Raw genomic sequence first — 13,895 nt, forward strand, 5'->3', positions numbered from 1 at the left:
TCTCTCTCTCTCTCTCTCTCTCTCTCTCTCTCTCTCTCTCTCTTTCTCTCTCTCTTGGTCTCTCTCTCTCGGTCTCTCTCTCTCGGTCTCTCTCTCACTCTGTTTCATCTTTCTGTTCTCCTTTGTATGTCTCTAACTCTATATCACCTTCTTTCTTTATTCGCCTCTATATGATTCACTCATTCTCATTGTGCCTCCCCTCCCTTCTCCTTTTCTCCTTCTCTCTTCCTTTTATCCCTCTCTTGTCTCTTTCTCACCCACACCCCGTAAAGGAACCTTTGATTACATTAATTACATTAGGAATATTGCTTGTCACACACACTCCAGAAGATTAACTAGCACCAACTTCACACAAGAATGTAAAGACAAAAGTAAAGACACCAGATGAAAGCTCCTATGTTACACCTGAGTTAAAACATAGTAAGTGGATTGTAGAAATGAACATCAACTCTTGGACATGGTGATTAAGAGGTGGTCTCAAATTACTCTATTAATTAATTACAGTATTTTTCCGTTGTTTCCTTTTTATTTACCACTAATGTTTTTGTTGCTGTATGAACTATATGTGCGCTCTACTCTGTATGTGTGCGTGCATACGTTCGTGAGTGTATGTGTTGTGCATACCTGTGTACACGCGTCTGCATGCGCGGTGCAAACTTGTGCGTGCGTGTGCGCGTGTGCGCGTGTGCACTGAATACCTGTGTGTACTTTTCTCCGTCAGAGAGTGGCTGCGTATGACCTTTGGCTGTGGTATGCTCGACCCTGAACTGTAGTTACTGGGACTCGTGGATCGTGACGACGCATTGCTCTTGCAAGCGGTTGGAATGCTGGAACCTAGAACACAGAAATATTGAGAAAAAATTACCTTCATTGCTAATATTACGCGTTCCAATCGCCTCGAAAAAACAAACAGTTCTGCACAAGAACATAATTATCGCATGGAAAAACATGAGAGAAGACATTCAGTGGCAATATTTTGTAATTATATATAATTATAATATAATTACCCACAAAACCAGTATTTATGCACGTTCTAAAGACGTGTTGTAATTTACCTCATAAAGTTAAAACAAGCATTCGTGTATACATTCAAAGCAACCATGTACGCACATACATCAGTACGTATGTAGGTCTTACTCTCGTCAGTGATATAAATTATTCTTTTGCATGTAATCATGCTTTACTGCACAGTTCTTGACATATCACGTACTCGCAGCTAACGCAGTTTGCCTTCTTAATCAGAAGTTATGACGAGCTTACGCATAATCAAGTATCCCCTTTAGTTCCAACTACTGTACATGCGCCACAAATTCTTAATTTACATCAATCAACTCTAAAGTAGTTGCATAGAATTATCGGGTTAAATTGATGTAATTGGCTTCTGTTTGCGCACGTGTTCGCCAGACAGACCAAAATCAACAAACTAGATGTTCAATGGAGCTCTGGAATCACAGATATATAACAGCAGTAGGAGAGGGAAAGGACGAGATCAGGAGAGAGAGAGAGAGAGGGGGGGCAGAGAGAAAAGAGAGAAAGAGAGAGAGGGGGCAGAGAGAGGAGAGAGAAAGAGAGAGAGGGGGCAGAGAGAGGAGAGAGAGGAGAGAGAGAGAGACTGAGAGAGAGAGAGAGGGGGGAGCAGAGAGAGGAGAGAGAGAGACTAATATATCACATTCAGTATCACACGCACACACGCATGCACCCACGCACGCACAAATATGCACGCGCGCACACACATACATACATATTCAAATTACAAACAATAAAACTTCATCAATGATAAAGAAGCCGCAACAGAACGCCCCCCAGGGGCGAGAAATTCATCGCAGCGTTAATTTTAATAGCGGCGACATTTTTTGTAATTTTGTTATTTTTCTCAGCCGATTTTAATAAGGATGACACGGTGGAGTCGTTTGATGAGCAATGAGAGTCAGTGAGGCGTGTAGTTTGAAGAGAGGGAGACCATCTGAGGCACATAAACACAAACACACACACACACGCACACACACACACACACACACACACACACACACACACACACACACACGCCCACGCACAGACACACACACCCATATACTGTGAGTCACACACCACAACCGCATCCTTAGCTAAATGAGATGCCGTGCTAATTTTGCCTCCTCCCCCACAAAAAGACAATTCTAATTAATAAGCGTGGCGTGCCCTGCGATGTGGCGCGCGTGATTACGAGTGCAATAAGACCCCCCTCCTACTCCACCCGACCCACCACCACATGAGCCTCAGTTAGTCACGCGCATCCAACAATCGATGGCCCGCCCTGCCCTGCCCTGCCCTGCCGCACGCGTGCGATATCTATGTGGTATATGCTGCTGTTATGATGCTGCTGCTGCTGCTGCCGATGATGATGACAAGCACGCTCTTTGTCACGTCCGTGCGTTCGTCAGCGCTGTCGTGTAGTCAGCGATTAGTGGCAATGATCGGAGAGATTAGAGGCAGTGCGTGGACCCACACAGGCACACACACGCACGCACACACGCAAAAACGCACACGTACGCATGCACGCGCGCAAACGCAGGCACATGCACATGCACATGCAGAAGCGCAAGCATGCATGCATTAACGCACGCACGCACGCACGCACGCACGCACGCACGCTCGCGCTGACACGTACACGAACACACACACACACACATAGACACGCACGCCCCTCCCTCACCACACACACAGCAATTAGCGCTAGCAGTTGTGAGTGGTTGTATCATTTGCACAACTAATGAAACTCTATATGCGAAACGGGCGACAAATCCCGAGTAGCAAGTTCTCACTCCGGTAAAAATATCAAGCGCTCGGTTTGCCGCTAATGAAACGCCTGCGCATACACCAATGTCAGTGGCAATGGCGGCGGCACCGGCGTACACGGAGCAGTAATCCTAATCCCCAAAATACTAACAGCCAATCGGCCTAATGAAAATGAACTCTTGATCGTGCGGCAACAGCGGCAGCAGCAGCAGCAGCGGTGGCGGCAGCAGCAGCGGCGGTTAAAGATGTATTCACACAACGAAAATATGTCGCGCGTTTGTATCAGACATTGCAGTTAAAATACACGTAAATAACGTTATAACAAAAAATGAATGATAATAATAATCAGGCTACGTACAATTCAAAACGTGTAGCTTTTTATCTCGAGAAAGCGAGTTGACACACGGCCAGAGTGGCAGACGACGTAGACATCGTTAGTATCGTTAACATAACTTTTTCATCTGTGCAGTTATACGGGTAAGATCAGGATGATGGATCACATATAACTCATGATAAAACCAAGTTACATGTGTCAACTGTACCAATATACAAATTCCGTGGAAAAGTCATCTCTAGTATGGATTAATCGACGATGTCTGAGCGGACGTGGCGCGATGCAGTACGGGTGAAAGACGAGTCAATATAGCCGCGATAACCCACAGTGTGTGCTTCATGATGATGATGTCATCATACGTGATTAAGACGCTGCGTGCTGCCCCCCGCGGCGGGAAACCCTATAAGCTCTGGATCTATAAGCTCTCACAGCGCGAGGCTAGCTGATAACGCTATACAACTATATATAAAAAACTATATCTCTGACGTATGACCAATATGTGCTGTAAATGTCACGCATAGGAAATGTACGAGTAACGGTTGGTTTTAGTGTTCCGTCGTCCGTCCGTTATCCATCCACAACAATCACTCACTCCGTCATGCACGCACGCACGCATTAGTTTAATATCGCTAATAAAAAATTCGCAGACTTTGACTAACCGTGGTGTGGCCGTCCGGCTATAGGTTTCCGATCTAACAGGCTTATAGTACTTTCAGCTGAACAAACATGGTTTAGCAGTAGTGCGAAGAAGCGAGTGAATCAACAACTAACAACACAGACATACGCACGCATATGCATGCACACACGCCCACGCACGCACCCACGCACGCACGCACACATCAAATGCTAATGCGTGCTCTTATTCGACCACCTCCTCATAGATGAAAGAAAAAATCATGAAAACTGCAGGACGCACTATAAAATAAAATCTAAACACGCTTCAAGTTTGAGGGATCGCTCGGCTCCCAACGTCCGGTTTGCATATTCACGCACATATCTTTCAGACTAATCCGTGAATCCGAGTCCACCCTCGACTCACGGCCCGTGGTCAGCAGAGCGCGCGTCTTCTGCGGTTGCCAGGGTAACAGCGTTCAGCGCAAACCCGCCATGACACTTCTCCACGCATCACCGCTGGTTATTGATAGTGCTAGTGTAGCGCATAGCCCGGGACTAAGAGAGAGGGGGAGGGAGGGGCGGGAGGAAGGGGAGGGGCGAGGAAGGGAGGGAGGAAATTTCAGTAGGCTTTACCGACGAGTAGTAAGTAGCACGTTCATTACACGCGAAATTACTGATATGGATTTTTTCGCTCCTTTATTTTCGGGCAAGTAACCACAAATGATCGCTACCACACTCACAAAGGGAAATATTTATAGCTGATTATAGCTAGCGGTCTGCGATCAGCGAGCGCTGTAAGTACTCACGCACTTCACGATAACAGCGCTCTCCTTGCAGCCGCCTTGCAGTCAGTCAGACACACTACTACTACTACTACTACTATACTCACTCACTTACTATAGCATCTGAATCGGGGAGGATGTGGAAACCGCACGTATAGTCATGTCGACCACGGACAAAGAGATGGTGCGATCGGTCGGTGCGTGCGTGCGTGCGTGCGTGCGTGCGTGCGTGTGTGCGTGCGTGTCGTCGTAATGCCATGCGGCCGCACACGACACGGGCAGCGACGCAGAAAACAGGATGAAAGTAACGCGGTGGCGACAACTAATGGCCAGAGTTAATGAGGAGGGAGTAAGAAGGAGCTATTAACGTAGGCGGGGAGGGAGGGCGACGCCTTGCTGCGGCCTCACTGTGGCTATACTGACGGCCAGCTCGATTCCCGACCTATGTTACCACACGGGGACGTTTTTCTTCCTTTTCCTCTTTCTCCTTCCCTTTCCACTTCCGCTTCTTATTCTTCTTTTTCTTCATCGCCGTCGTCGTCGCCGTCGCCGTCATCGCCGTCATCGCCGTCATCGCCTTCTTCTTCTTCTTCTTCTTCTTCTTCTTCTTCTTCTTCTTCTTCTTCTTCTTCTTCTTCTTCTTCTTCTTCTTCGTCTTCTTCTTCTTTTTCAGCTTTTATGTTTTGTCCGCCCTCGTCGTTTCTATTGCAGATCATGTCCGTAACACTGAGGGTGGTCGCAGCCACGAGTGCCTGGTCGATTATTGAACTTCGCTTTATGCTTTGATGCTCAGAAGCATTTTAACTGCCGGCTGTTTGCCAGCTCGGACGAAGCATGCAACCAGCTCAGAGGGTCTGCGATCCATTACACAGTAGTGGGTTAATGGACTCTTGATTTGACCGATGGCTTTCATACGCGACTTGACTAGGGACACAGCTACAACCGCACTATACACTCACACTACTGACAGTGCATTCAGACTAAGCGAATATCTAGTTCGACTCCACTCACTATTATATAGTAGGTTCACACTAATTATTTGGTTTCGCCATAGGGAGTGGAGTAAATGTACAAGATCGTTATACCGTTATATTAAAGTAACTAATCGGAAACATGGACTTCCAGATTTACCACGTCATAAGTCAAGCAGGGGTGATCTTGTTCTTACTTTAGGACAGCGTAGTAGATACTAGATATTCGATGTGGCTTCAGCACGTATCTATCTACAGCCTACATGTGCACAGTTGTAAATATCATTTAGTCACATATATTAGCGTTGCCCGACCATCCACAACTATTTATTTCGTGTTAGGCTTGACCGTAAACAATTCCAACCCTCCTCCTTAGATTCGTGCCCAGATGGCTCGTTATACACACACACACACACGCATCCATGCATGCACACGCGCGCACACATACATGTATATATAGCGCGCAGCGGCGGACCCTTGGGCCATCAGGAAGTTGTGGGTAAGGCGACACTGAATCTTGCTACGCTGCTGGGCCTAACCGTATCGCGTGACACTTACTCGTTGAATAAACTCAGGATGATGATGGCAGCCGGAGACGCTGCCGGGGATAAATACGGAGGGGATGCCTTTACTAATGCTTCGCACCACAGCGTAGACCAAGCTCTGCCCACGGCCGGCGCCTTGCCATAGGCTTCCCCGCGTTCGGTTACGGCAAATAGATATCTATATACACGCGTGTATTGTAGGATATCAACGGGTTACAGTGCTAACGTGTGTAAACGCTCCATTCTCACTGGCTGCTCATTGTTATAGTGCATTTATAATAGTGCATTGTTGGGATATGTTGCTAACTGTTTGTTCATTGTTGGGATGTGTTGCCTAATGTTTGTTCATTGTTGGGATGTCTTGCTCATTGTTTGCTCATTGTTGGGATGTGTTGCTCACTGTTTGTTCATCGTTGAGTTGTTAATTGCTCATTTATTGTTGCGCTGTGTGGTTCATTGTTTTTAGTCAATGTTTGGGTTGTATTGTCATTGTTTGCTAAGTGGTGCTTAGTGCCTATCATTTGTTCATGCGTAACCTCTATCGCCAATGAATTATGCCGAAGCTCAAAGATGCCCAGAAAGAAAATCTAGCATAATTTATTAATTTGAAAAAAGACCTTAAATCTTACGCATATACAATATACGCGCATGACGGGCGAAAAGTTGCCATAGCAAAGTCACAACACGCTCGAGTTAGCTCTGTTAGCTCGAGTTAGCGCCGTGCGTACGTGCTTGCAGACTTTTGCATTAGGAAAATGGCAATAATTTCTATGCCTTTCCATGGCGGGTGTATATTTGATGAACGATGACGTCGTAATTGATTTCCAACTCGCAGTCAAACCTCGCGGTAGACACATACGCACGCATGCACGCACGCACACCCGCATACACGCACGCACACACACCCGCACAGCAGCGACGGAGTTGTGAACAGATGTGAGTTAATAATTAGCTTGTCAACACAGTAGCGTTGATCAGTCCCAGCGGCCACACACACACACACACACGGAAACCGCCCACATCGTCACAGATTGCGGCGCGGAAATACTCAATTAAACCAGCCGCTACAAATGCTCCTCTCCTCACATCGATGTACGGCGCGTACTCTCTCTCTCTTTCTGATCGGGGAGGGACCGCTCCCCCTCTCTCTCTCGCTCTCTTTCCCGTTCTCTTTTCCTTTCCCTCTCTCTTTCTCTCGCCCTCTCACTTCCTCCTATCGCACTCTTTCTCTCTCGCTCTCTCTGTCGCTCTCTATTTCTCGCCCCTTCCCTTCTCATCTCCCTCTCCCTCACCCGCTCTCACTCTGTCGCGCTCTCTCTTTCTCATCACTTCTCTTCATGTCTTTCTCTTTATCAAACTAGCTCACTAAGGAAGGTGGCATTCAGGTCAACCGTGCAATTAGTTCTATCTGTTGCCGAGCAGCCGCCGCCACCGTCACCGCCGCGACCTGCAAGCACGCTGGTGCGAGAACAAAGCTGTATGCGGAGGAGGAGGAGGAGGAGGAGGAGGAGGAGGCAGAGCGTGTGACTGGTGGTGGCGAGCTGACTGTAGAGGTCAGACTGGGAGGGTTCGCTCTGTGTCAGTAATGTCAATGAACGAGTTAATGGGCAAGTCCTCCGATTGTGCGGATAATGAGGTTTAGAGTGAGGTGATGAGGATGAGACTAAAGTAAGAAGGATTATGATGGTGAGGATGAAGATAAGGATGACGATGACGATGACGACGGGAGTGAGGTGAGGAGGATGAGAATGAGAATGAGGTGAAGAGGTGAGGATGAGGATGCGAATGAGGTGAGACGTTAAACCAGTCCGGGAAGCTGAGGAAATCCGCCACGATAACCATAATCTACTTCCACGTGAAAGCTTATACCGTCGCCTCTGTATCTAGAACAGACCTCTCCTGAAATCATCCTCACATGCAGCTATAGAAAAGACATCGACCTGTCCTCGATTCACGTTCCCTGATATCAGGAGTAGATAATAGGGAAGTCCCTATTATCTAAAGATTATACTATCCTATATCCTATATATTATCCTAAGATAAAAGTCCCTATTATCTACTCCTGCTGATATGTAACTATAAAAGACACCGAACAGTCAGTCGCCAACAACTGCTAGACTGTATACACAGAACACAGACTCGAATATGCACGCATGCAGATGGGTACGGGCCACCTGGAAAAACACGCCACATTCAATAGAAATTCCTGTTTCGGGAGATGGACAGTGTGCACAGTGTATTGACCTCCGCTGGCGGGGTCACTGTCGAACGACGGGGGGGGGGGAGATTGTTTGGGTAAACTAGACTGACTGCTGTCCGGGGAGCAGGGGGGAGGGCAGAGGGAGTGAGGGTGTGTGGTGTAAACAACGACCAATATACACACACAAGCGCGCGGTTTAGCGACAGCAAGAGATGTCGTGTCGCGATTCAGCTGTCATGCTCTATAGTCGTCGGTGACAGTGTCGGTGCCTAGCGATCACTAGTCACACAGTGTTGTCCTGGCTTCGACTCAGATATGATCACGCGAGAAATCTATGGATGCGTGTCTTTTCCTGCGTCTGTTAATTCGCCTCGCTCTCTCCTCCCTAATCTTCTCTAATATTATCTTGTTTTCCCTCCCTCCCTCCCTCCCTCCCTCCCTCTCTCCCTCCTTCCCTCCCTCCTTACAGCACATATCTACCACTGCGCTCTCAGAGACATTCACATTATACACATTACACGCACAACCATTTACTGTGCTTTATCGTCTCTGGCTTACTAAATTATTGGTGGCAAATCTCGCGCGAAACCAATAAGTCACTCAGTAGCATTAGCTGTCCTATCTAATTACTTCTACTCTTACTCTACCGTACCTGATGCTCACCCGCTGATATCTATTACTTACAGACTCGCCTGCCCAAACAAGGATGATAAATTACCACTAACTATACGGGCAGTATATATATAGATATATATATATATGATATATATATATACTTCGTCATGCTGTGTGTGTATGTGGTGCGTGCGTGGTGCGTGCGTGCGTGCGTGCGTGCGTGCCGTCGGTACCGTGTGAGGTGTGTACAGCGTGCGTTGGTGGTGTGAGGTGCGTACGGCGGTGTGCGCGTGTGCGTGCGTCCGAATCGCTGTTCGTGGTCGGCGTGAGCACGCATGCGTCCATACAAACAATCCCACTGATAAGCGCGGCCACGTCAATAAGCACCAACGCACACTCCAACGGCCGTCGTTCGCAAGGCCAGGCGAGCCTCTTTGGTGACGGGCACTTTTCCGACAACTCTCTCGGCACCACTCGAGCCCATATCACGCTATATAGCCTCCCAGGCCAGCACTGTCGTGTGTGCGTGTTACGTGCGTGTGCGTGCTCGTGTGCGGTGTGCGTTGCGTGCCGCGCCGTGTGCGTGTGTGTGTGTCGCTGTGTGTGTGTGCGTGTGTGTGTGGCGCATGAACATTGCTGTGTGATACTGAGCGGAGCTCAGTCAGCCAACATAATACCTATCTAGCTGCGACCACCTGTCAGCGGCACCGTGTCACACAACGGCGCTGCGGCCACACACACACACACACACACCACACACACACACACACACACCACCACACCACACACACACACACACACACACACACACACCACCACAACACAACACATACACACACGCACGCGCCACACACACACATCACAGCACACACACCACACACACACACACACACACACACACACACACACACACCAGACAAATGCGGGCCAGGGTGGAAGCACCTCGCTCGCCACTCGCCTTCTTCTACTCTTGTGTTGCACGCATTAGCAATAACTGAATTACGCGTGATTTGGTAGAGAAGGCGTGCTGAGGCCACGTGGATTGGTATACGCGTGTATGTACCAACCATAGGTGCCGGAGACCGCTTTATAACGCGTGTACGGCCGAGTGCGATGTGTAACGAGTGGCATTCACGTACGCCACGCACGCACACACAGCGCCAGCCCGCAGGACGCACCGCACGCACGCACGAGCCGGCACGACGCACGCACGCACGCACGCATAACTATATGAGGCGAGGGAGTCTATTTGACGTGGCGTACGCCTCCGCCATACACTATCAATATCATCCTAGAACAATAAGCGTCCTTTATCATCTTACTACGTACTTCTATTCTAACCATAATCTACTATTCTAGCCATGATCAGGTGAGCAGAAAGGGAGTCGGTCATAGATATGTAGCCTAAATAGCGCACAGTATATGCGGAAAACCGTAATATAATTTTAAAACTGTTTCCTGCGATTAAAACAGCGGCGGTGAAGCTTCAGCGTACGTCTATGACGCGCAGCATTAAATTACGAGCTCATCGCGGGACATTAAAAAATGCTATCTCCGTCAGTTCACGCGCCTAGTCGCCTATACTTACAGTACTGTGCCCCACTCAGCGGTCCACTATCACTAGCATCACCACCATCCCCCCATCCCAACCCCCTCCACACAAGTGACCACACCACCACCCACCCCATCCCTCCCTCACACAGTGACCACGGCACACACCACCACCCGCATCCCTCCCTCACACAGTGGACCCACGGGCACAACCACCACCCCATCCCTCCCTCACACCACGTGACCCGGCCCACACCACGCGATCAGGGAGCCCATCCCTCCCTCACACAGCTGACCCCACGGCCACACACACTACCCCCATCCCTCCGCTCGACACCGAGCTGGACCCACGGCACACCACACCACCCCAATCCCTCCCTCACACAGTGACGACGCCACACCAACCACCCACCCCATCCCTCCTCACACAGTGACACCCCGGCACCACCACCATCACCCCCATCCCTCTTCGACACAAGTGACCAACGGCACCACCACATCACGCCAAATCGCCTCCCTCTCACACAGTGACCACGGCACACCACCACCACCCCAATCCCTCACCTTCACACAGTGACCACACCACCATCACCCATCGGCCTCCCTCACACGAGTCGACCACAGCACACCAACCACCACCCCATCCCTCCCTCACACCATACCACGGCACCACCCACCACTGCGACAACCCCGGCCATCCTCCCCTCACCACAGTACCACAGCCGACACCACCACCACCCCATCCCTCCCTCACACAGCTGGGACCACGGCACACCAACCTATCACCCCATCCCTCCCTCACACAGTGACCCACCACACCACCCACCCCATCCCTCGCCTCACACCCGAGTACCACGCGCCACCCACACCACCACCTCCACCCCTCCCTCACCACCTATGACCACGAGGCCACACCAGCCATCACCCCATCCCTCGCCTCACACGAAGGACCACGACCATCCATCACCCCCATCCCTCCCCTCACGACAGTGACCACGTGGGCACGCGACCGCAGCGGGCGCCGACGCGATTCACCCCGGCGGAGTCCCTCCGGCGCGAGAGCGAAGGGACACGGCGCACGACCCCACCTGCATCCTCCTCACACAGGTGACACCGGCACCACCACCATCAACCCATGCCCCCTGCCACTTATGCGTAGGGTGGACCACCACACAACCACTCACCTCCCCAATCCCTCCCTACCACCACTCAGTGACAGCAGGCACACCACCCATCACCCCATCCCTCCCCTCCACAGACAGTGACCACAGCAAACCACCATCACCCCATCCGCTCCCCTCACACAGTGACGCACGCGCAACACCACCATCCACCCCATCCCTCCCTCCACACAGTGACCACTAACCACCACCACACCCCATCCCTCCCTCACAGACAGCTGACCACACCACCACGCTCACCCCATACCACACTCCCTACTCACACAGGACCACGGCACACCACCACCCACCCCATTCCCCTCCCTCACACCAGTGGGTACCACGGCACACCACCACCACCCCATCCCTCCCTCACACAGTGACCACAGCACACCACCACGGGCACCCCATCCCTCCCTCACACAGTGACCACACCACCATCACCCCATCCCTCCCTCACACAGTGACCACGGCACACCACCACCACCCCATCCCCTCCCTCACACAGGATCACAGCACACCACACCACCCAGCCCTCCCTCACACAAATGACCACGGCACACCAGCCAACGACGCCCCATTCTCCCTCACACGAGTGACCCACAGCACGGACCACCACAACCCCATCCCTCCCTCACACAATGAGCACGGCACACCCACCACACCCATCCCTCCCTCACACAGTGACCACCACCACCACCACCCCAATCCCTCCCTCACACAGCTGACACGGCACCACCACCATCACCCCATCCCTCCCTCACCACGTGACCACACCACACCATCACCCCATCCCTCCCTCACACAGTGACCACGGCACACCACCACCACCCCATCCCTCCCTCACACAGTGACCACACCACCACCACCACCCCATCCCTCCCTCACACAGTGACCACGGCACACCACCATCACCCCATCCCTCCCTCACACAGTGACCACGGCACACCACCACCACCCCATCCCTCCCTCACACAGTGACCACGGCACACCACCACCACCCCATCCCTCCCTCAGTGACCACAGCACACCACCACCACTCGATCTCTCGTAATCCCATCCCTTCCTCATAACCGATGCAGCCATGCTAACAAATAAACGATCAGAGGCAACAGAACAAAGTCATAGCTCACATAAGCCGTTGCAAATCTATGCGCACCCACAAAGAGCCAGCAAACAGCCAGAGTTAGCCGCCCATCTGCTGTCTACTAAACTCTCTACTATATATATGTAAGCCCGGCGCGATTTCTCCCCCGAAAACCTCACAAGCTTAATTTGTGGGAAGCCGGCAGCTGGGGTAGACAGCCCCCTCCCACCGCGCATGCGCGATGCATGCATATATCACCAGCACTCCTTATATGCAGCATCTAAAAACGATACTAATCACGAATTGTGAAAAAAAGAAATCTCGGGAAAAAATTATCCGAGTACGCGCTAATTTTCGCGAATTAGTGCGAAAATGTCCTGAGGAAGAAATTCCGGGAATTCTGGGAATTGACGGGTGATTTCTATTTACCACCTAGCTACAGTATATCAATCTTCTGACACATCTAACGCGAATGATAGCTCTCCAAGCAATATAACATATACCATACATCAACATCAGGAGTGGATAATAGAGATCTCTATTAGCCACTCCTGTCAACATGTATAGTAACAGTTCTAGGTGTCCCAGTATACCACATACGCACGCCAATATGTATAATAACGGGTCGAGGTGCCGAAGTATATGTAGGCGCGAGCGAAAGCCGTAATAACTTCTTACTTACAGTGTCGTTTCCTGCGATAAACGCTGCTCATTCTCAAGGCGACGACAATTATCCCACGCCTCTAAGAAAAAAGCCCATAAACGCCGCCAACCAGCACCGCCCTCCGCGGAAAAAATACTGCTATACACGCGCGAGCCGCGCGGACAGTTACCACCCGGCTGCTAGAACGCACGGGAGGGAGAGAAACACGAGCCGAAATACGAGGGCAAATAGCGTCGCAATTCCTAGAAAAAACACGCGGCGGGGGAAAGCTAGAGAAGTGACTGCGTGTGTGTGTGCGTGCGTGCGTGGATGTGTGTCTCTGCGTGCCCCCGCGCGTGTATGTAACCATAGCTCTCATTGGCACCTGTTTGTACCAAAGCTGCGACTGTGCGTATATGTGTGTATAAACACAGTAGCGCGCGGTGACATATGAGGGAAAAAATGCAAGCTGCCCACCCCTGCAGAGAGCGGTGTGTGTATGAGGAGGGTCGATGTCAGCTCCCCCGGGGTGTGGGAACCACAGCCGGACAGTGGACTTACACCCTCTCTCTCTCTCTCTCTCTCTCTCTCTCTCTCTCTCTCTCTCTCTCTCTCTC

At 50.8% G+C, this 13,895-nt stretch overlaps 1 protein-coding gene across 1 annotated transcript in view; it reads right to left on the reverse strand.

Annotated features, from left to right (window-relative positions):
- The window catches only part of LOC106810285 (serine-rich adhesin for platelets-like), a 131,854-nt gene that overhangs the window by 64,764 nt on the left and 53,195 nt on the right, over nucleotides 1–13,895 (reverse strand). The window contains exon 4 of the mRNA XM_014813582.1: nucleotides 699–834. Within this exon, the coding sequence (XP_014669068.1) occupies nucleotides 699–834 (136 nt within the window). The remainder of the gene's footprint in view (nucleotides 1–698; nucleotides 835–13,895) is intronic.

Source organism: Priapulus caudatus, unplaced genomic scaffold (genome assembly GCF_000485595.1).
Source record: "Priapulus caudatus unplaced genomic scaffold, Priapulus_caudatus-5.0.1 Scaffold426, whole genome shotgun sequence".
Taxonomy (NCBI): Eukaryota; Metazoa; Priapulida; class Priapulimorpha; order Priapulimorphida; family Priapulidae; genus Priapulus; species Priapulus caudatus.